We start from the raw sequence: 23,009 nt of genomic DNA, 5'->3' as shown, positions 1-23,009 counted from the left end.
GGAGCTGGTAAACCACTTCTCAGTGTTCTATACCTAGAAACCCCAGAAAACTTGAATCAGCTTGATGTCAAGTAATTATTACTAGACAGCATAGTGGTAGTATCTTGTTTGGATACCTCCCTGGATATTAAATCACTTGCTACTTGCCACAGTTGTTCCTCTGAGTCAGGGATAGAGTGTGTGGATTTGGCCTTCCAAATAATGATGAATTGCAACTCCCATCATCTCTTACCACTGGGGAGACGGACATATAGGATTTTCTGCCCAATGATTTGGTATCCTTGCTTGTTCTCAACACTGACTTGGATGACTAGGGGACTGAGTGCCATTTGCCTCAGGCAGCAACACAGCTTGGGCTGCCTGCACCATAAGTCATGCTCACTCCTCTTTGGAGCCTTGCAAAAGTTGTGTTGTATTACAACTCTTAGAATCCTCCAGGTGAGGAGATCAATGGTCATGATGGATTTAGAAGTGGGGGAAAGAAAGAAAGAAAGAAAGAAAGAAAGAAAGAAAGAAAGAAAGAAAGAAAGAAAGAAAGAAAGAAAGAAAGAAAGAAAGAAAGAAAGACTTTTCCAGACTCAACTCTTTTTAAACCATCTTTGTTCACTGGAAAAAAAAATCCAAGAACTTACTGTTTACAGAGAGAACAATTCCTTTAAATCAGTGAAAGGAAAAGTAGTCAGGGGCTGACATTTACAGTGGCAGAAACCTCAACTGACAGACCTGTCTTTAGCAGTGACACAGACTTTGACACAGTCAGATAAGGCAAGTCTAAAGCCAGGCACATTTGGGCTGGGTGAGGTGGCTTTTGTTTAGTTGCTGACAGCATTTTGTTTCTGGACAATGAACGATAAGTGACAAATGATAATTTATCCTTTCTCTGCAGGGTAGGACGAGGCTTTTATTGGATTGTAGGGAGCGAAGCACTTGACATTTTGCTGAATACCATTTGCAGCATGCTCAGGTGCATATTTGGGTCTCATGAGGAAAGCAGATGGCATGCAATTATTCACTAATATGCCCCACAGATGATGTACATTTCCCCAAATAATGTAAAAATAAGAACAAGTTGGCTTCAGCAACATAACAACCAAAATCCTATTGTGTACATTACGCCTATGGAAGGGCAATGATGTATCCAGCAAGGGCAGCTTTTCGGTAAACACTCCCTCTTTTTGTCTTGGCTTATCCAACTCACGAGCAATCCGTTTCATTGCATGGAAGTTGTGGGGCATGCAGGATAGAAGGAGGATGTCTTCAAACACTGAAAACCTCTCCTTTCCAGTTTTGGGTTCCCTGTTGGGAGAAAGGCAGCATATAAATAATTTAAATAAATAAAAATAAATAAAATGTCATCTGGCAGCAGAAACTTCCAGTAATTAATCAGTGTCTGTTTAAGTCCCAGAGCTCCCTTGGGTTTCAACAATGAAACAGATCACTCACATATCAGACAAGCTGCAGGACAGAAGGCATAAGTCTTTAATTACAGAAAATTTCCCCACCAGTGACGTTATCACTAGAGATGGAAGTATTTGTATTCGTATACGAATATCCCCACGCAGCTGGATTTAACGAGGGTCCGGCCTCTGGGGCCAGACCATCCACTCATGCGTCCTGCCCAAACGTGCCCAGAGCACTATTCTCTTCCCACTTGGCTGGCCACTTGGGAGCTATGCAGGGGGACTCGTCCCCTTCCTGGAGTGGCTAGCCAAGCAGGAAGAGAGAGGTGCTGTGAGCGCGACTGGAAGGATGAGGAGGACCGGAATTGCAGCCGGACGCGTGAGTGAATGGTCTGGCCCTGGGAGCCAGGCCCTCATTAAATCCAGCTGCGTGGGGATATTCATATCCGTATGCAAATATGAACACACCTGTTTATCACCCTTCTGCCAGCAGAATTTTTACAACAGGATTTTGGCCATTGTACTATTTACAGGCCTCATCTAAAAATATTTTACAATAGTATTAATGAGTATATTCCTGAATTATTAAAGGTCATGATAAAATAAGCAGGTAAGAAAGAAAACATTATATCCAAAAAAGTTCCAGTACATCTGCCAAAATAAGTTAGGATCTAAAAGGGGTACATAGAAGACTTTACAATAATTGAATTCTTAAAGAGCAGAGACAATAAAAATATGAATACAACACAACCACACACATTTTGAGGAAGGCTTCGTCAGTTTTTTCAGAGTACAATTATATTTAAAAATACTGCATAAATACAGAAAAGGAAACATGGACAAAGATAAATCAGAAGAGGACAACAAGGAGATGAAAAGGCTTGTGAGGGTATCTTAAAGGTGTTTCAAAAACATCTTAAACACCAGTTTGTAAAAGCACAGAAAACTGCAGTGACTTTGCTGAAGAGGGCAACGTCCAGAGGGCCACCCCCATTCCACAACTTTGGAAGGTTGCACCAGCTCCTTTGGCCAAAACAATTTGAAAGAATTGTGTAAATTAGGTGTTTGAATTAAAGAAAAAATTAAAAAGCACATATTTGCCCTCTAGTGGGCATTTCTTTAAAATGGGGGTGGGGCAGTGTAGGTTGCTGGAGGGCCCTCAAATAAATAAAATTGATCCCTTTGCTTCCTAGATAGCACAAGTGACATTTTGAGCCAAAATTTAGGGGTTGAGGGGGCAGAAGCTCCAGGTGGACTGCATTTGGGTACAACACATCCCGGGTCTGTAATATAGCAGAGAAATAAATGTCGAAACAGCATCCTCACTATGCAATGTACAGACTTAAGCAAAATCATGTGCTGCAGTCCTTGTGGTATCATGTCAGATATAGTGCAGTGTGTATTTTGTCAAGTCATTTCTGAGATATAGTGATCCTTTTCACAGTTTTCCAGGTAAAGAACACTTATTAGTGATTTACCATTTCCTTTTTCTGGGGGGTGGGGTGGGGTGGAGTGGGATTGTGCAGCTTGCCCAAGGCCGCAAAGGCTGGCTCTACTCATTGGGGGCCTAGTGGGGAATTTAACTCACATCTTCTACCTAAATCGCTGAGCTACCCAGCCGGCTTTGTATTGTTTTAAAGTTCCTCAGAAAACTATCATGTTGAGAAGACCAATTAGAATAGCATAAGAACCTCATGGTGCAGTGATTAAAATGCAGTACTGCAGCCAAAATTCTCCTCACAACCCAGCTTGCAGGGGTGAGGGTGGTGCAATGTGTAGCCTGCATAATTATATTGAAAACCATCCAGAGTACTTTAAGCGCTATGGGGCTGTATATAAGCAACACTCTTTACCAATTACCACCATGCCAGGTTGCGATGGACAGTGTTTAGTAATAGTAAATACCGTTCATAAGTTAGTACAGTAGTAATGACTCTAGGGCATGAGTGGGGAACTTTCAGGTCTCCAAATATTTTGGACTTCAACTACCGCCAGCCTTTGTCATGGCCCTGCTGGATGAGGCTGGTGGGGGAAGTCAGCCAAAACATGTGGAGGGCCAGAGGTTCCCCACAGCTCTGCCATGGAGGGATAATCTGCAGGACAGACACCATCCACAAATATTATTTTTAAAGCAGGCAGTCAAATCTACTTTGTTTTCTATAGTCAGCAGTGTATAACACTAGTGTTAACGTGCTTTTAGAGTGTTATTTCAAAGAAGGTTGGCTTTAAATATGGTACATTTTTATACAATGTGGTCACCTTTTGGTGTTTTATTCCTCAAATATTTTATTAGTTAAAATTGAAGAACAAACAAACACAACAGCTGTGAAGGAACAGCAACAGAAGTAAAACCATAATAACAATATTCCCCTCCGCCAGAAAAAGAAAAGAAGTCTATGCAAAAGCTTCTGTAGAAGACTTCCAGGTATCTAAAAATATATTCCTGCCTAGTTGTCACCTATATGCGTTGCATTCTTATGTCAAAGCATTGTGAAGATCTCTGTCCATTGAATTACAGGAGAAGTTGTGGTTGAATATTGCTTGGTGGACCTTCGTAGCCTGAGAAGCAATAAATACATATTTCAAATACATCTGTAAATAAATAATAGATTGTTGCATGAACATGTCAATGGTTAGGCAGACTCATATTGAGCAGTACTCTACTGTGACTCCACAGCAAGATGACTATTTTGGAAAAAAAATTAGAACACTCTTTGAAAAAATTCTTCCAGGTACACTGCTGAGGCTTGGTAAGCTCACAGTTCCACTCAAGGGTTCAGAGTTGATGTTGCAAAACCATTTTGTCACTCCAGTAGAGCTGAACCTGAAATGGATAACCTGAAGGAAATGGTACAAAACAATAGCCAGATACATCCTTGGGTATCTGTATATATGTTCCTTCAAATTCCAACTTTTTAGAAAGAAAACCAGATGGTGACAGAGGAGAAAAAGCAACTGATTTAATGGAGTCATTCATTGGATACCACAGAGACCAGGTAATTTATCTTAAGTGCTTTAGCAGTAAAAGAAGACATCATTTTTAATTGTATGTTTTACTTGTTCAGTAAAGGCCATAGAGAGGCATGCAGGAAATCACTGCATGCAAAGATTTAGAAAATTGTTGTTGGGTCAACTGCAGTTAGATCATCATTGATGGTTTGTGGTTTTCAGATCCCCCCCAACCCCCCAGTAAAAAGTTCTCTGTAGATAGGATGGGGGTGAGGAGACAGAAATAGAATCACAAAGATGTCTACTGTGAATGAAATCACATATTTGCAAAATGTAGAACTTTTCTGGCACATTTACAAGACTATGAGAATAAAAGATTCCAGAAATCATTGATGTAAAGTAATATTGATCATGTGACAGATTTCCTTGGAGAGGAATATACTAAACCTTTGTATATAAGTATACTGGCACAGTGCAATGGAAAAACAGGAAAACCATAATTCTGCATAGTCTTCATTTGGTGGATTGGTGTATCATCTAAATTCTCATAACTCAAATGATAGCCAAGGTGTAATGTCATTGTTCCAGAAATGTGACTTTAGGCTAAGAAATCAGACCTGAAAACAAAGCCTATGTTTAGGTCTCAAAGATCAACCACAAGATACTTTGCAAACTATAGGTGGTGAGCAAATCTCCTGATCAGATACTTTCAGTAGTTAAGAAATTTTTTCTTCTAATGATGGATTGTTCATACAGTCTCATCAGAAGTAACGAAACATTTCACTGATTGGTGAGTTATGCAGCTGTCCGCAGTAGATATTTAGTGTACAACCCTTCATGTATCCTGGCCCTTACATGAGGACCACCTTAACCCAGTAGACTTTTTCAGCATTGCATTCTTTGTGAGCATGTTGTGTGCATGTGTGTGTATACCTATATATGAGTTTGACCTGCAAATGGATTCCGCTCTAAGCTTCTTTTCCCCTGCAGTATGTGTGGATTTTTTGACATTAAAATCTGCAACTTTATTACCGGTAAGTTCCCCCCTCGCAAAGTCTACTCTAAGCTCTTTTGAATAGTTTGAAAGAAAGAACAGAATTAAAAAAAGAAAAACCCTTCTCTGTGTGGCAAAAAAGAGACGGAACTGCGCCTTTTTCTTTTCTTCTTCCCTTTGCTTTTTCTGTTCTAGTACAGCCCTGTCTTGTTCTGACATTCTAAACCTATCCGAAAGAGGAAGAATCAGGCAGAAGACGTGCAGTGGCTGCTCTTTGATACCTTACCCCAGTCCCCTTGAAAAAAAATTGCAGATTGCTCCCACCCACAAAAGAAAATACAAGAAAGCAGGAAAGCAATCAGCAGGTGTACTTGCAAGATGAACAGTTCCATGGAAAATCTTGTGTAGATTAAAACAAAACAAAACACAGTGCTTTAGAAAGAAGATATTAGAAAATAAAAGTTGGTATCAATTTGATAACACTGAAACTAAGAGAGCGAGAGGGAGCAAAATCTCATTTTTAACTAAAGAGGGGGGAAAAATATTTTTTTCCATGAATGTTATCCTTCCATTTAAAAGGTTCTGTTCAATATTTCTCCGGAAAGCTTTGTTGGCATAGAGCTGTCTCCCTCTATCGGAAATAAAAGAAGGACATAAAAATAAAGCACAAAAGGGGAGACGCAGAAAAGATTGGACTATTATGCTGTTTCTCTGGATGGGCTAAATGTGATTTGATGGTCAAAGAATGCTTCTCTGCAAAAAGAGAGCACCATCATCTGTGTTTTCTTACTAACATATGTTATTTTGTAAACTTTCTTGGGGAGTCAATGTACTTATAGTAATTCAGAATAATTTTCATTAACATCAGCAAAGAACCTGCTTGAGCATAGGATTCTTTCTTCAGAATTGTATTATTCAGCTTGCATTCATATATTCCTGCTAAGAGCTAACTGGATCGCTCAGTGGTTTTTAGGCGTGTGGCTACAGAGCCAGAGGTTCTGAGTTCAGTTCCCCACGGTGCCTCCTGTGCATAGAGCCAGCCTGTGTAGCCCTGGCCAAGCTGCGCAGTCCCAGAGTGCCCCCAAAAGAAGGGAAGGGCCAATCACTTCTGAGTATTTTCTACCTGGGAAACCATGAAAAAGGTTGCATAAGCTAGAATAGGCTTGATAGCACGTACCGTATTTTTCGCACCATAAGACGCACTTTTCCCCCACAAAACAGGGGGATGGAAAGTCTGTATGTCTTATGGAGCGAAGAAAACGGATTATATTTTCCTGTTTTCTTCTCCTAAAAAATTGGTGCGTCTTATGGAAAGGTGCGTCTTATGGAGCGAAAAATACGGTAATTGTTGTTGCTGTTGTTCCTGCAAAGTTTATCCAAATTTATGACACAAAGAGTAAAATCATGACTTGAGCTAATTCACTTACAGCTCGACACTGCAGAGGCCTGACTGATACACCAGATAGTTGGATGCTTCTTCCCCTCTTTCAAAGCTCAATCCGTGTTGTTGTATTAGGAACCTCTCAACCTCCTCCCCTTTTTTCGTGTTACACAGTACAGTGAGTCAACACTTTCCTTCCCCCTTTTCCCCTCTTCTTTAATGTGGACCATTTAAAGCATTTTTAATACAGGTCTGCAAATCTATTAAATATTTTCAGTTAATTAGCTGCATTCTACTGATGGAACAGATTGTATTTGCATATTGCAAACAGTATCAGTAATGGGTAATGGTACTTTTATTTTCTGGAGGAATTCAAAAGAGCTTAGCATTTCAAGAATGGATGCTACCACCATGTTTAAAAAAGTCATGTAAACATATTGTCCTCAATGATATTAACTGTTAACGCTTTTGGACTATTTACAGCAAAATTTTCCCTGCCATGTGGCATGCAAATGTGCGTATGAGAGTTCCAAAAGTATTTGAAAAATAAAAATTAAATTGGAGGTTCAGGGTGAGAGTACTGAATTTTGGAGCAGAGAAGCAGGAGGAACTGGGCTCACTGGACCTTTGTCTACCTTTGTTCCTCCACTCGAAACTTCCCCGGCTGCAGGTTTTTAAATGTTGCTCCCCTGCATGTGCAACATCATGAGAGGAAACGTGTGTGGGTAAATGATTTCATGTGGACACATGGAAACTGAGAGAAGCAAACATGTCCTCCTGCCCAACTGTTTCTCTGTTGCTTCTCCTGAAGCTGCTTTAAATGAAAATGCACCCACTAAATAAACCTGAGCTATGTAGATAGGACGAGTTATTTTTCCTGGGCTTTTGCACCCTGTATCTTACACCTGGCTGGGGGATTCTGGGGGAGCTGTGGTAAAAAAAGCAACTCTTCCAAACTCCAGAATCTAGCCACTATTCTTTCATTATGATTGTTACCTGGAGTTATGAGAGATGCATTGGTTGCTACGACACCTACTGTGTTTTAGAAAAGGGGTGATAAACCTCCCAATGTTTCTTCCTACAACAACCATCAGTCTGAGCTGGCAGGGTCAATGGTCAAGGATTGTGGGTGTTGTAATCCAAAATACCTGAAGGGCTAAATATTCCTTACCTGAGATTTAGAATTGTTTAGAGACATGACTGGAAGAGATAGACCTTTCTTTTCTTGGGGTGCCAGCTCATGTCTTTACCAGTTGAGTTTCTTTTAATTCAAATGTTATGCCAATCAACTCAAGCCTGCCCCTACAATTTTGTTTATGAACGTGTATTCAGGACTTCACTTGGTACAAATTAGGAAAATAATGTATTGCTGTAACTTATTTTGATTAAGCTGTACTATGTGATAGATAATAATTTCATCCACCCCTGAGAGCAATTCAAATGAAGCCGAGCAAGCCAGATAATTTCCACACCTGCATTTTAAAAATAGGATTGCGCTACTGAGATGGGGCTCATCGTCTTGTCAATTAGCTGTAGTAATGTGCTTGGAGGCCATTTGATAGCATTCGTTTTTTAAATGCATAAATCCAGCGCTGGTCCTGAAGGGTGTAGGGAGGCAGGCCATCTCCTTCCTATACATGTTGGCCAGCACCATCTCAATCTGGATTGTGCTTCAGCTTTTCTGTGGAGAGGAAAGAGTTAATGCTGCAACCCAGGCCCACTGCTGAATTCAACAGAATTCTTTCAACCAGCTAATAGCTCTCTGGAGCAGACCATTTATTTTGTTGTGATAGCTGTTGTTTTGGAATGGAGCAAAGTCAAGCATCCTGTGAGCTTCCTGGCTTTTAAAGCATATCAGTTACTGAAAATGCCTCCAGGTTTCTTTTGACTCTGTGTGCAAGTGAACAATGGATCAAAGGCTTGGCATCCACGGAAGAAGCATCATCGCATCATCGGTTGAGCCAAGTTTTCATGCCCCAACTGACTGAGAGGAGGTATCACTTTAGGCAAAAAGTGATACAGCAAAAGCAAACTTTTCAGTGAGTTTCACCAAGTTCTCCCTTATTCCATACGGTAGATGCTCCATCATAAAATGATACCGTTAAAAAATGAAAGTGTATGATACATATAACAAATTGTTCAGTGAGAGAATGAATAACATTCATTATAACATGGATTATAAAGGACAAACGCAGGATATTCTCTTACACAAGATCAGAGTATTTATTAACTTCATTCAGTATTGCCTAATTCGATTGCTGCCACTTCAACCTACTACAGCCACCAGAAGCAGTGGAGAACACTCATTTTTGAAAATAAAATACTTGTTATTTCTGCCAGCAGAAAAAAACTGGCTGGACAGTTCAGTGAGTTGGAGCACTGAGATGTGGAGCCAGGGATCGGGGGTTTGATCCTCTACCATGTCTTGTAGGATAAGAGCCAGTTGTGAGGCCTTGGCAAGTTAAGCAGGGTGGCTCCCAAACTCTGCCAGTTGTCTAACCCAGGGTAAAAAATCAGATATAACAGAAAAACCTGTTCTTGAGACTTGGAAACATACTTTCAATCGAAGTACTGAATGAGGTTAATAAATACTCTGATCTTGTGTAAGACAATATCCTGCGTTTGTCCTTTATAATCCATATGTTATAATGAATGTGATGCATTCTCTCAATGAAGGCCACTTTTGAGGACTCTGTACCTAGGAAAACCAACAACAGAATTGGCTTGACAGTGCATAACTATATTTCGTTATGCCAGCAGAATAAGCTAGCCTTGAGCATTGCTCTAGTCTCCTGTCTCACTGTTTTCATCCTCCCCCCATTAACTGCCCTGAGTTCTTCTTCTGCCTCTTTTTTATCCCGCTCCTGACAGGAAAATTCCTTGGTGGGTTCCCCCCCCCTTCCTCAACCTCTTTGTCCAACTTGTCACTTAGTTCCAGAGAAGAGATCATTCCAGGGTTATGCCCTGGAAAAGAGATCCACCACATGCCAATCATTTACTCTTGCGAGAGACTCCTAGAAGGCCAATGGGATGTGGGCAGGTAGACCCTTCCTAATCTGCAGAGAGGCTTGAGACTGCAGCCTCAGAAGACTTACATAATCTCTCACAGTACGGTACCACCAGTTGTTGCATACAGTTTTCTGCACGGGCCAGGAAAGGGCTGTGCTAAGCCTGAGGAAGAAGATTTGTTCCATGAAAGCTTGTAATTTGTTTGATTTTTGTGGTACAATAAGTGGCATCACCTACTCTTACAACAGTATACAAAACTCATTCATAAGTACACCCCTCACTCATACTCTCTCTGTCTTACACTTCCAAGACATTGGTCTCACCCACCAGGATTTTCTTGCCACAACACTCTCCAGATGTTTCTTTTGCAGTTCTCATTAGCCCTGACAATACAGTGAAGAGCTATGGACTATGAGGACTTGTAATTTGAAACATCTAGAAGGTGCTAGGTTAGGCAATGTGTGTGTATGAGAGAGAGAGAGAGAGAGAGAGAGAGACTGACTCAAAACTATGAAAAAAGGAACAGGCAAGCAAAACAGAAGGCTTCAATTGGTGGGGAAAAGGGTGGCTTTTTAAGATGCTGTCTAGGTTTGTCATCACTTTCCTCCCAAGAAGCAGGCGTCTTTTAATTTCGTGGCTGCTATCAACATCTGCAGTGATCATTGAGCCCAAGAAAGTAAAATCTGTCACTGTCTCCATATCTTCCCCTTCTATTTGCCAGGAGGTGATGGGACCAATGGCCATGATCTTAGTTTTTTTTATCTTGAGCTTCAGACCATTTTTTGCGCTCTTCTCTTTCACCCTCATTAAGAGGTTCTTTAATTCCTCCTCACTTTCTGCCATGCTTTTGTATAGTCAATGAAGCAGAAGTAGATGTTTTTCTGGAACTCTCTGGCTTTCTCCATAATCCAGCACATGTTAGCAATTTGATCTCTTGTTCCTTTGCCCCTTCGAAATCTAGCTTGTACTTCTGGGAGTTCTTGGTCCAAGCCTGCCTTGGAGGATTTTGAGCATAACCTTGCTAGCGTGTGAAATGAGTGCAATTGTACAGTAGTTAGAGCATTCTTTGGCAATTCCCTTCTTTGGGATTGGGATGTAGACTGATCTTTTCCAATCCTCTGGCCACTACTGAGTTTTCCATTGATGATGATTAAAAAAATAGCGCACTGGTCCTTTGATATTGCGCTGTGGCACCAGGGAGGGTGACAAGATCTTTAGCCTGGTTTGTTCCTTTTAGCACAGTGCTATTGGCAATGAAAAAAGGCAAATGTGCTCAGGGAGAACAACTGCCACACTACATAGTGACATTCACCACAAAGTCTGGTGCTTCCTGCCTCGTCAATGCATACTTTTTCTTATAATGGTTTGTAAATTTTTAATGTAACATACAAAAGTGCAAATTAGGGCTTTTGCAAATTAGTTCTCCTAAACACTCTAACAGCAACATTTTGTTATGAAAAAAATGTGCAAAACTCCGTGTAGATTTTACATGAATCACAGGAGTTAACCTAAGCAAACAGTCTGTATCACTTTGATAACAGGTAACTATATAAACTTGGATCTGCTCCCTTCTGTCCAATGAAGAGTGTCAAATGGCAGAAACAGGCATTATCCGTTCTATGTTCAATGTGATCAATATTTCTCTTGAAGGCTCAGACATACATTTAGGGTATAGTCTTGGATTTGGCACTGCATCTGGACCCCCAGGTTTCAGAGCAAAGGTAAATGGTAAGTAATAAACAGAAGGAAGATGTCATGTTTCCCACTTATATCTCCTGTTTAAATTATAATCCCCATTCTCTACTTTGGTTGTTCCCAATCTTGCGTCCCCAGGTATTTTTGGACTACAAATCCTGGCCAGCACAGTTAGTGGCGAAGGCTTCTGGGAGTTTTAGTCCAAGAACACCAGAGAACCCGAGGTTGGGAACCACTGCTCTGCTTCACAAGATTGGGTCATCTGGTTTTCCAACACATGGACATACAGTATAACCATGACTTCTTCAGTTTAGCCCCCAGAGAGCTGCTGGGTACCATTCACAACATTACTGATAAGAGATGAGCCCCCCTTTCTCTTTCTGACTTCACTTTGTGAACATGTTGTAAAGTTGCATTTTACCTTCTTTTTTAAACTCTAAAAATTTAACAACTCTGGGATGTATATCTTGATGCTTCAATCTGTTTGAATGCCCATCAATGGTATAACAAGATTTTGGTACTTACCTATAAAGCCTTCCCCAGTTTGGACCCTCACTACCTGTCGGAGTGCATTACCACAAGAACATCTACCTGTGCCATCAGATCCAAGCAAACCATGCTCCTATGGGTGGTTACACTAAGTGAGGCTAGAAATACTTCCACCAGTAATTGAGCCTTCTCAGTTGTGATGCCTGTCCTTTGGAATGAGCTTCTGGTCAAGCTGTGCCTGTCCCCTTCCCTTTCAACCATTAAGAGGTTGCTAAAAACAATGGTTTTTAAAGAGGCTTTTGATGGCATCCTCTAATGATTGTCACATTTATGTTGTCCGTCTTCCTATTGTTTGGTGCTCTTGGTGTGTTGTCTTTTGTTGTTTATGGATTTGGGGTTTCTTCATAATTTCATCTTACTGTATATTATTTCTATTATATATTTTATTTGCCTAATTTACCTGTTATCTGCCCAGAGTAGTGCCTTTTATTAATCAGGAAGTATAAAAATTGAGTGACTGAACAAATGAATGAATGAACGAACGAACAAATAAAACGCTGACATGATGGTTCTTTACTGTTGTAGCAAAGCCCAGCCATTTTTTAAAAAAGCTTTTGGCTTGCAAGTTAAAAAGTGTATGATTTTTTTTAAAAATGCTACATTTCCTTTTGGTCTAGAATGGGATATAAGTTGTTGTATACAATTTTGAAATGTTTAGTTGTAAGTAGTTTACAAATACTTGTAGATACAAAAGTTCAGACTACAGCCTTCTTCACCAGCCCATGAGCAAAGGTTAATCTTTATGTCTCAATCTAAAAGCACAATTTGCCTAACTATAAATGTGAACCACTCTTAATTATTCTAGGTGGAAAGCTCCATATCAAAGCTGAAAATCTTCTCTCAAGCTTTTCCTTCAGGAACTTAGGTGTTGTTCAAGTTCATATTATATCTGACGTCATTCCACAGAAGTAGTAGCAAACAAGTCCAGTATCCGTTCAAATATCCCACCTTGGCAGGAAGGAATATTTAATTTTTAAAAGCAGAGCAGTGCTTTACATGTTTGTTGACAAAGGATGTTTATCTGCAAAAGTGACTAAACACACAGTAGACGCAAAAAGGGACAAAGGATCTTCCTAGCAAGTCAAAGTGCTTTATTTTATAAAGCCTTACTTATGTCTGGAGTGTGTTTTTAGAATAGGCAATACAATGTGAGACCTCCTCATCTTCTCCAAACGGTTTCACAGTAATGAGTGACAAAGACTGTTACAGACCAAAAAAGGCTTTGTAGTTAGTTTGTTAAAAAGCATATGTTAATTGGCCACAATGGAATATTTACTTTTTCAAATGTTACTTTGTGTACCTCTTTGTTTCCCAGTAGTATCCATGCAGTCCCATTGTATCTTAGAAGCCACTGTGTATTATAAGAAATAAAGCATTCTTGTGGTGCCAGAGTAAAACGGATGTGCGTGTATAAGAGATGGAACAAAAATAATAAAAACCAAGCCACAGTTATCAACTTAAATATATAAATATACAAAATCATAAACATACATTACAGTACTTTTAAGATCACTAGAAGGGGCACATGACTGGATTGGGAAGAACCGCAGATGTTGGGGGTGGAGGGAAAAACCCTAGATACACACCCTAGAACAAGGCATACTCTGAAATAATAATAATAAAAAACTTTAGATGTATGCCTGACCTACAGTATAGACCAATATTTTTAATACACCTGTTTGTGCCTGATAGGGCAGGTTGAAGTCTCAATCCGGATCACTAAGAATTATTACATGGCTAATAGGTAAGCTAGTGGAAATGCAGACCCACCCATCCTCATTGTTTGCAAAGATAAGGTAGCAAAAGCCACATCATCCAAGTCTGATGCAGTCATAGAAACCCTTGTGAGTGCCATCATAAATCACTCCAATTTGACTGGTCTTATCAGATCCCTTTCCAGGCTTCCCCATAAAACATAGGGACCCATAATCAACCCCTTTAGAAAGTAAACATACCAAATAACATGACATTCTACTATGCATGGACTATTGGCCACATACTACTTTCTGGCATTTATGTAACCAACAATATTTGGAACATAAACCCATAGAGGGTGGATGCCAGTCAAAAGGTGCAATAAAAAGGACTGCAGCAGAGACCCAAGGAGCAGAGCAAGGAGTTGAACCTCCAGATCTGATAACCTCCCAGCATGAATCTGAACATTAAGAGTACTAAGAGTTGCAATACGCTGTTTAGGTTTGGCTATCATGGTGTGTTTAGATTAACAAAATTGTCAATGTAACAATTAATTTGGGGGAATAATGTGCTGCCTTAACAACAACAAAAACTAGTCTATATTAATAGGAGAAGTGTGACCTATTTTAGTAAGAGACAGTCTTTATGAAAAAAAAAAAAGCGAGCAGCAGATGACAAGAAGCAAGCGAACTCATGTGACTGTGTATCAGCAACTACCGGGCCGGTGAAGCAAAAACTAAAGAAATAAAACAGTGGAGAACAAAATGAATATAATTGTGTTATGCCATAGAAAACAGCAACTGACTAGAAGGTAGAAAGGAAGCTGTCCAACTTTTCTTGTGACCAACTATATTTTTGTCTATCCTGCATCCAAAGTCCTTTCAGATCAGTTTATTGATTTAACTGATTTGGTGGAGCATGCTAGCAGATAACATTTCACCTCCTGAGTAAAACAAGAAGAGGAACTATCCTAAGAAGAAGCACTGCTTGCACCATTTGGGGAACTCCTGCATACCTTTATAGGCCTTACTCAATAAGCCAATTTTAAATAAGGATTGCCGCCAAGGTTTTGAATGAGCTGCACTTCAAGCAGGGAAGAGAAGCAGCCCTCTTGATAGTGCAGTGGTGAAGTGATGGCAAAGATAAAATACAGCTGGTCCAGCAAGCCTGGAAAGGATAATATTTTGGGGGACAGGAAGCCTTTATGTGTGAGAAACCATCAGGAGATCCATGGAGTGTTTTGTTCCTCTAAATAGAACTATATTTCCAAAACCCAGTACACAAAACAGCAAATACGGTAATGAAGTATGATCAGCCACAAGGAGAATGGCAAGCAAGGAGAAAAAATTGATCCCAATATCATGAAACTGTGGCGGAGAAGATATGGAAAGCGGTACTCCTTAATGCTTCCATTGCTAAACAAAGTTAGTGGAAAGACCAGGCCAGATTCTAAATGCAGAAATAATACATGAATGAGGCTTTGAATTAATGATGAAGGATGATCAACAATCAGGCTGGTAACCATTGAGGCTGTGAGCTACACTTACATTAACCTCATGAAGTGGGTTTTAATTACTGTGGCAAATATGAACAGGTGTACTACATTATAACTGACGGGCAAGTGTTCTTATGAGTGTGAATTTGTCTCAGTATTAACACTATTTTATGTAGAGGGGCAGGGTTGAAAGTTTCACGTGGTCTGCTTGAAATGGGAGGAAATGTTGGCATTGCACCTAAAACCACAGCAGTACTGAATGGGGATTTCAATACAAGCTAAATATATTGGGGGGGGGGCAGTGAATGCATGGAAGAATTAAATCCAGTGCTGGATCAAGCTGATGACAAGGCAATACAAGAAATGTTTAGTCAAGGAGCATATTCTTCTTTCTTAGATGGCCCTTGCAATATAGGGGATAAGATTTTCCCTGTATTTGAAATTTGAAAAAGTGAAGCAGAGAATTGATTACTCACCTTGTAAGCAGAGAAAAGCAAGTAAGTGAACAGAGCAACTCTATTCTTGAAGAGGTAACATTACGTCAATTTATATGAATATTTAGGTAGCCTAATGAATGGCTAAAACAAACAAGAACCAAAAAAAAAAGCTGGGTGAAGAGTAGCAACACATACATATTATCTTATAGGCTATATTTAAAGAAAACAAGGGTTTACAGAAGAGCATCCATGTTCTTACTTCCAAGAGTTTTTGAATATTATCCACGATGCACTTCCAACATCCTTAAATACCCAAGTAGAGAGTTGAGATCAAATTGCATGGAAAGGTCAAACAAGAAAGTGAAGAGTGGTCCTTACCCTGAAGATGCCTTCTGGCCTGGTGAAGAAAACTCCAAAAAGATAGGTTTAGGGCTCCTACAGCTTAAGAAGACAGGGTTCACATGACAAAAGCTTTTTGTTTAATCCAGGTGGCCCCCAGCTTCTCCTCTAGCTCTAACTGTAACTATGCTAATGCTAAAATAAGTTGAGGATTTTGCAGAAAGGGAGATAGACATTTCACAGAAAGGAGATATTTCATACAAACGAAGCCCCATACATCTCCAAAGACAGTAGTGACTGTGATGGCAAAGAGTTTGCTTTCTGTGCTCTGGCACTCTGGTCAACTCAGCTGAGTTACAATAGGGGTATTTTTGCAGGCCTCTTGACCAGATCAAACCAGACTTATAATATGTACAGCGAGTCTTGGTTGAAGGAGAGCTCTAAAACTAGTGGATGTATGAAAGCCAGTCTGTCAGTTCTGGCAGCTCAGGGTGTTTGAAGTGGTCTATGTACAGGGAGCAAGTTTTTGTAGGATTTAACTGCCAAACGTGGTCTCTGTGGAATTGTACTTGTCAATGTTGTAGTCACAATAATACTAAGCATTGCCAATATGGCAATCTTGTCTATTTCAACTAAGGAGGCACTGGTAGTATATGCCACCAATGTGGCTGTGGTTCTGCACTGAAGTGGGCTCTAATCTGGACTGAATTTAAGTGATGCACTTCACAGGCTATGTAAACATAGGCTAATGAACAAGGAGCCTTTTTGATAAGATAGACAGATACAGATAAAATGCTTATGAATATCTAAAACAAGGTTGTGCAACTTCAAAGGGGCCAAGAGGCAAACATCTGCCTTCACCAGCACCCTCCAGAATTTCCAGAGAATATGAATAAAGCCTCAAAACGCAAATATTGAACCAGAAATTGCCGATTCAAATTTTTCAAAATTGGTGTTTTGGGATCTTAAAGGGGATGTAGTTGTAGTCCTCTCTGAACTATTCAAAAGGTGAACTATCCCTTCTGGAAGCTTTCAAGAGCTGCAATTAATCTTTCTTTTTCTTCCCTCAAAAATGAGGGGGGGGGCGAGAGAAGGTTATGAGTTTCACAAAGAGTCTTGGAGACTGACCTCGGGGGCTGCACTTTGTTTGTCCATGACATAAAGGCTGCTATGCAGTTGAGGTAGTTTTTAAATGCCCTACACAGATCCTATTTCTTCCATGCTCTCAGACAAGGAAGGAAGGAAGGAAGGAAGGAAGGAAGGAAGGAAGGGCAAGGTCTTGTGTATTTACTACAGCTGAACATTTGAAGAGAGTTCAGCTGTAGGAAAAAAGTGAATTTTGACTTGAGGTCACTATGAAGGAGTCACACTGAAACAGCACAGAGTTCTCTGATTGATAACACTGCTGCTTCTGACATCCACCTTATTGATGTTTGGACTACAAGGCCAAGCCTTTTAGAGAGGACACGGAGAAAGGAATGAAATGGAAGGGTTTAAAAGCTGATTTCTGCCACTGCCTCAAGGACTGCCTACAAACCACAGGAGAAAAAGCAGAGGGCTACCAGATGGCCAAGTAGCATTCTTCCCTTTGATGAGAAGGTGGGATAGGAAGGTGATCCGTCAGAGAAGGAATGGGAGGATCTCTCTTCCTGGAGAGGAGCTGGCTAAATAACCACTGTGTGTGTGTGTGTGTGGGGGGAATAAAGACTCTAGTCTGGGGGAAAGGTGGCTCTCTGGATTCTGCAATGCTTATGAAAGGATGCAGCAGAAAAATAAGCAAGAACAGTGCCGTAAGTGGGAAAAGATAAGATAGATATTCTCAGGTTTGGTTGTTGTGGGTTTTTCGGGCTCTTTCTCAGGTTTGACAAATAGGAGAAGAAGAAGGGTAAAAAGCTGCTTCAAAACCTCTAAGTTTTAAAAGGGAGACATACACACTTTGGCATGGATTTAAACTGTACTTTTCCTTGAGAGAAAAATGTATAATGGTTGTTGTAGGTTTTTCGGGCTGTTTAGCCGTGTTCTGAAGGTTTTTCTTCCTAATGTTTATTTATTTTATCTATTATTGGATTTATATCCTGCCCTTCTAGACAGGAGTCTACTCAGGGCGGCTCACAATATATTGTGGACAAACAATAAAATCATTTAAAATCTACAATAATAATAATTATATGATCAAGATGGGAGGATAAACAACAAAAGCAAGAAAGTACAATCAAGAATTGGCAGGAGGGAAGGCCTGCCTAAAGAGCCAAGTTTTTAATTGGCTCTTAAAAACACCCAGTGAGGGTGCCGGGCAGATCACTGGTGGCAAGCTGTTCCAAAGTCGAGGGGCCACCACCGAGAAGGCCCAGTTTCTTGTTCTTTCTTTTTGGGCCTCTCTCGGCGTCAGGCCCCTCAGCCGTCTTCCCTGGCTCTGGTGAGTGACTCGAGTAGATCTAGGTGGGAGAAGGCATTCTGCCAGGTATTGAGGTCCTAAACCGTTTAGGGTTTTATAAGTCATCATTAATACTTTGAAGTCAATGTGGAAACGAATGGGCCGCCAATGCACAGCAGCCAGAATGGGAGAGATATGCTGGAATTTTCTTGCTCCACTATGTAATCTGGCTGCCGCATTCTGCACCATTCGAAGTTTCCGCATCAATCTCAAAGGTAGTCCTACGTAGAATGCATTACAGTGGTCTAATCTCGACCAATAATGTTTTGCCAGTCTCTGTGGCTGGCATCTTCAGAGGACAGGAGTTAGAACTCTGTCTGTTTTCTGGTGTAGTGTGTGGGATAGTGAATATCTGTAGCTTTGGGATCAGCTTTTTGTCATTTTCAGGAGATTGGGTGATTATGGTGATCAGGGTGTTTTTTGTTATGGGTGTATTGTTGTGATAAGGGGGGAGAGATGATCTGTCACTGTGATTGATGGGTGTCGTTAGCTCGTCTTTTGTGTGCAGTGATCACCGGCCCTTGTGGCTGGGCAGAGTTCGTTGACCTTTTGCAAACTGTATTTTTCAGTGCTGGGAGCCAGGCTTTGTTGAGTATTAGACTTTCTTCTTTTTTGTTGAAGCTCTGCTGATGTTTGCTGGTGACTATCCCACACACCAGAACATAGACAGAGTTCTGAAGATGCCAGCCACAGAGACTGGCAAAACATTAGGAAGAAAAACCTTCAGAACATGGCCAAACGACCTGAAAAACCTACAACAACCATCAGATCCTGGCCATGAAAGCCTTCGAGATTGTAAAAATATATAAGTTCATCCAAGAGGGAAGGGAGAAAAGCAAATGTTTTGGAGAGTTTGGTACCTCTATTGCCCTAGCTCAGCCTTCCACAACTTGATGCTCTTCAGATCTGTTGGGCTGCCACCTCCCAAAAAACCCCATCAGCAAAACACAGTGTATGTGACTGGGGAATTCTGGAATTTGTAGTCCTACGCATGTGAGAAATACCAGTTCGAGGAAGGCTGCCCGAGACACAACATCCAGGTCAGTAAATTCTGTGGGGGAAATCTGTCAATTAGAACAAGAAGAATGTTGTGAATAATGTTACAAGTGAAGACACACACCTAATGGCACAGTAGAAATTAATGTTTATTTATAAGCCTGAAAAGTCACAGGGGGGTAGCATTTGTGGCAAGAGTCTACCCAAGTAGACAGTATATAATATATCCAATCGTACCAGGAGGAACTCAGATAGATAAAAATATGGCAATAAAACTGGTGAGCTATCATTCCTAGGCAAATTATCTAACAGATAGGTTGAACTCTATGAACTTGTAGCAGTGCCTCCTATGAAAAGGTGGGTACATTTATGAAGACTGGGATTTCCTGAGACACAAATCTTATGAAAACCAAACAGAACCTAAAGGGGTACTATACTGAAGTAATATAGTTAAAAAGGGCAGTATGTGGGAAAACAGAATATGTGTATGAACTATCCCATGTTTAAGATCAATGATTTAAAGTTGTTCTTTGCATTATTCTAATTTCATCATTCAGAATAACTGAAATTGAAGGATGTGATTTTGAGTATCATGGGCTTCAATGGACCATCAAAGCCTGAGACAGAAACTGCTGCTGCTCTAAGATGCTGAATGAAACTAGCATTATTAAGGAAATGAATGTGCCATTCAGATTTTCAACAATGCTAAAAGAAGAGTGGAGCCAGCATCTTCATTAAGAAACACAGCAACCAAGATGAAGGATAATACAAATGTTGGGACATATATGTGGTCTGTGCCATTTCCTTCATGTAGTCATGACTAATCTGTATAGCTAGGAAGCCCAAAGAGCAGAAGAAAAAAGTAGGTAGCACTAATAGTGCTGCTGATGAAGGAAAGCATGGGAAGCTGTCTTATGCCAAGTCAAACCATTAGGTCATCTACCTCAGTATTGTCTACACTGGCTGGTAGCAGTTCCACAGAGTTTCAGATAGGAGTCTTTCCCCAGTCCTGGCTACAGTTGTCAGGGCAGAATCAGGTCCTATCTTCATGCAAAACAGGCACTTTACCCTTCAGCTACAATTTTTCTTCAATGAGAGTTGAAAGAGATTTCAGCACAGATTGTGGACAATCCCAGTTTTGGACATAATCAGTCAAAGCTGGATAGTTTCAAATATCCAGTGTATATCTCATTACAAACTTGTTTAATGTAGAAAAGGAGACCTTAAAATAACCCAAACAATTTTGAGCTAAAAACAAGATTGGAAGTGCTTGTTATTCTTCTTAACAATTTATCATGTTGCAAGGTTCATAATGTTTGGTGGTGTTGGTGGGACACCTGACTTAGATATGTTAAACAAAGGTAACAAAACCTTGTTTTAAAAACTGTAGGCTAATAAGGATGGTATTGCCTTTGGCTATATAAAACAGCAAGATCAGCTGTTACTTTGTCAGAATTCTGCAAAGTTAAGACTACATGTACATTACATGCAGCTGCATTTTAACAGCACTGGGTTTACATTATTGGTGAAGGCAACCTGACACCCTTGGGATAAGTTACAACTTGCAGCGGGAGAGCGCATTGTTTTTTTTCTGGATTGCCTATGAATGTTTGTTTCAAGAAAAATTTGTAGAAGGCACAATTTTAGCACAGTGTATAAGCAGAGAATATAACTGTAAGTACATCTAATTCAGTCATGACTGAAATTTGGAACTTTTTTCCAGGACCTTTTTTTTAAAAGAAACATCTTTTGAACAGGTTACAGGTGACAGCACAACTTCAGACAATGGGATAAACAAAATAATTTGGGAAAAAGGCAAAGCTAATAATTATTAAGATAATAAAAATACCACCTAAAAGAATACTTCAAAAATAATTGTCACTGTTGGTTGTAAAAAGAGATCTTCTATCATGGAGGTGAATGACACACACTACTGCATATTACTTTTCAAGATGTTACTTCATCTTGTACTGCAAAATAACTTTACATGTAAACTTCAGATTCACATACTGTGCACAAACTCAAAAGCATCCCTGTTTTCCTATTAATGTAAACAGTAAAATTTAGGGCTTAAAAAAGAAGTATTTTAATGTAATATTAAAAATAGCATAGATAAGGATTTAAATGCCTTGTTTTTGATCAACTATAGGTGAACAGACTTTCCTATTCCTTTGTTCATGTGGTGGAAAACACTATTATTGCCCAAAATGACGCACCTCTTCTAAAAAGCCTATCTGATTTCCTTTGTAATGCATTCAGTTCGTATACAATGAACATACAGTGTAAAATCTTCATGTAGTAAAACTGTGAAACAGTCTTTCCCCTCCCACCTGCCCCGAAGAATGTTTACCTTTGGCAAAGAACACACAGCATGATCACAGCATTAGATCTTAGTAAAACAAGAGCCTAATCTCTCAGTTCCTGGAAGACTTATTTCCTGTTGTGATGGGCTGATTTAATAAAACCAAAATTAAAATGTCGCCAACAGGAAGGCTTCCAACACGTGGAGCTATTCTTAAAGAGTGCCAACATGCAGGGTTGCTAAGTGTAACATGTGCAGAAAGGACACAGTTGTCATCACCACCAATACTGTCTTGAACTTCTCAGTTCAAAAGATAAACTGATCCACAGTTTACACTCTTCATACCAATATTGTAGAACTTAACATGCACATACTCCTTCCTTCTCCCCCCCCACCCAAAAAAGGCCTTTGTCCATTCATACCATCTCAGCTAGTATCCATGGAGTGTTGTTGTTGCAATGCACACTGAGTAAGAAGCTGATCTATTTTAATAATTAGTTAATTTATATTTGTTTTTGCCCACTCAAACACACACGCGCGCACACACTCACACACACACACACACATCAGGAATAGCTAGAACTATGCTGGGCATAATCAGGCAGCTGTTAAAGCGAATATTTCACCCCAGTCGGTCATCTTTGCCAGCAGATGTAAACAAGGGGGCTGCCTTCTGCGAGAGAGCACTTCAGAGTTCCGTTTAAAAGAAGCTTTTATCCCTTAACACACTTGGAGCCATTGCTGCTGATCCCAGACCTGGTATCTGTCCAATGGAACATTAGGTTACGTCAAGATGTTGGCAATAAAGTCCAAGAACCGCTTTGAATACTGTTCGGGGTTAACTGTGGAAATTTCTGCACCAGCCTGGAAAGCATGAACAGAAATAAAGAAGGGAAGAGGAAGGTAAGACAACAGGAAATATGTGGCATCTTAAAGACTAGTTTCTATTGAATGAGTTTTTGCAAGAAGAAATATATTTCTGCAGAGGCATGTCTGAGGGTGCAGATGGCAGAGATATGTTGAGATACACTGAAGGATTAAAACACTAATAAAATGAGAGCTCATAGGGTAACACAAGCAAAGCACACATCCTACTACTGCAATCCTAAAACTTACACTGGGGATGCTGGCTCTCTCCTTATAAGAGATAATGCTTTCAATCCAGAGTTTTATCTGAGCACTTAAACCATACCCATCTGCCCCACTGCTCTAGCAATATTCCCAAGCATCTTCACAAGAACAGTTTTGTAAATAACATGTGCCACCATCTTTATCTTTCACGAATTGTTGATTGTCACGTAAATATGAAAATATATCCCAATTACATTTCACTA

The 23,009-nt window shown here is 40.1% G+C and overlaps 1 protein-coding gene across 2 annotated transcripts in view; it reads right to left on the bottom strand.

Moving 5' to 3' along the window:
- Positions 1 to 19,498: 19,498 nt before the first annotated feature.
- PIP4K2A (phosphatidylinositol-5-phosphate 4-kinase type 2 alpha) overlaps positions 19,499 to 23,009 on the bottom strand; it is an 80,820-nt gene continuing 77,309 nt past the window's right edge. For both annotated transcript variants that reach the window (XM_020801708.3, XM_020801700.3), the window contains one exon: positions 19,499 to 22,539. In XM_020801708.3, the coding sequence (XP_020657367.1) occupies positions 22,459 to 22,539 (81 nt within the window). In that variant the 3' untranslated portion in view covers positions 19,499 to 22,458. The remainder of the gene's footprint in view (positions 22,540 to 23,009) is intronic.

Source organism: Pogona vitticeps, chromosome 6 (assembly GCF_051106095.1).
Source record: "Pogona vitticeps strain Pit_001003342236 chromosome 6, PviZW2.1, whole genome shotgun sequence".
NCBI classification, from domain to species: Eukaryota; Metazoa; Chordata; class Lepidosauria; order Squamata; family Agamidae; genus Pogona; species Pogona vitticeps.
This window is presented reverse-complemented; position numbering and strand designations above follow the sequence as displayed.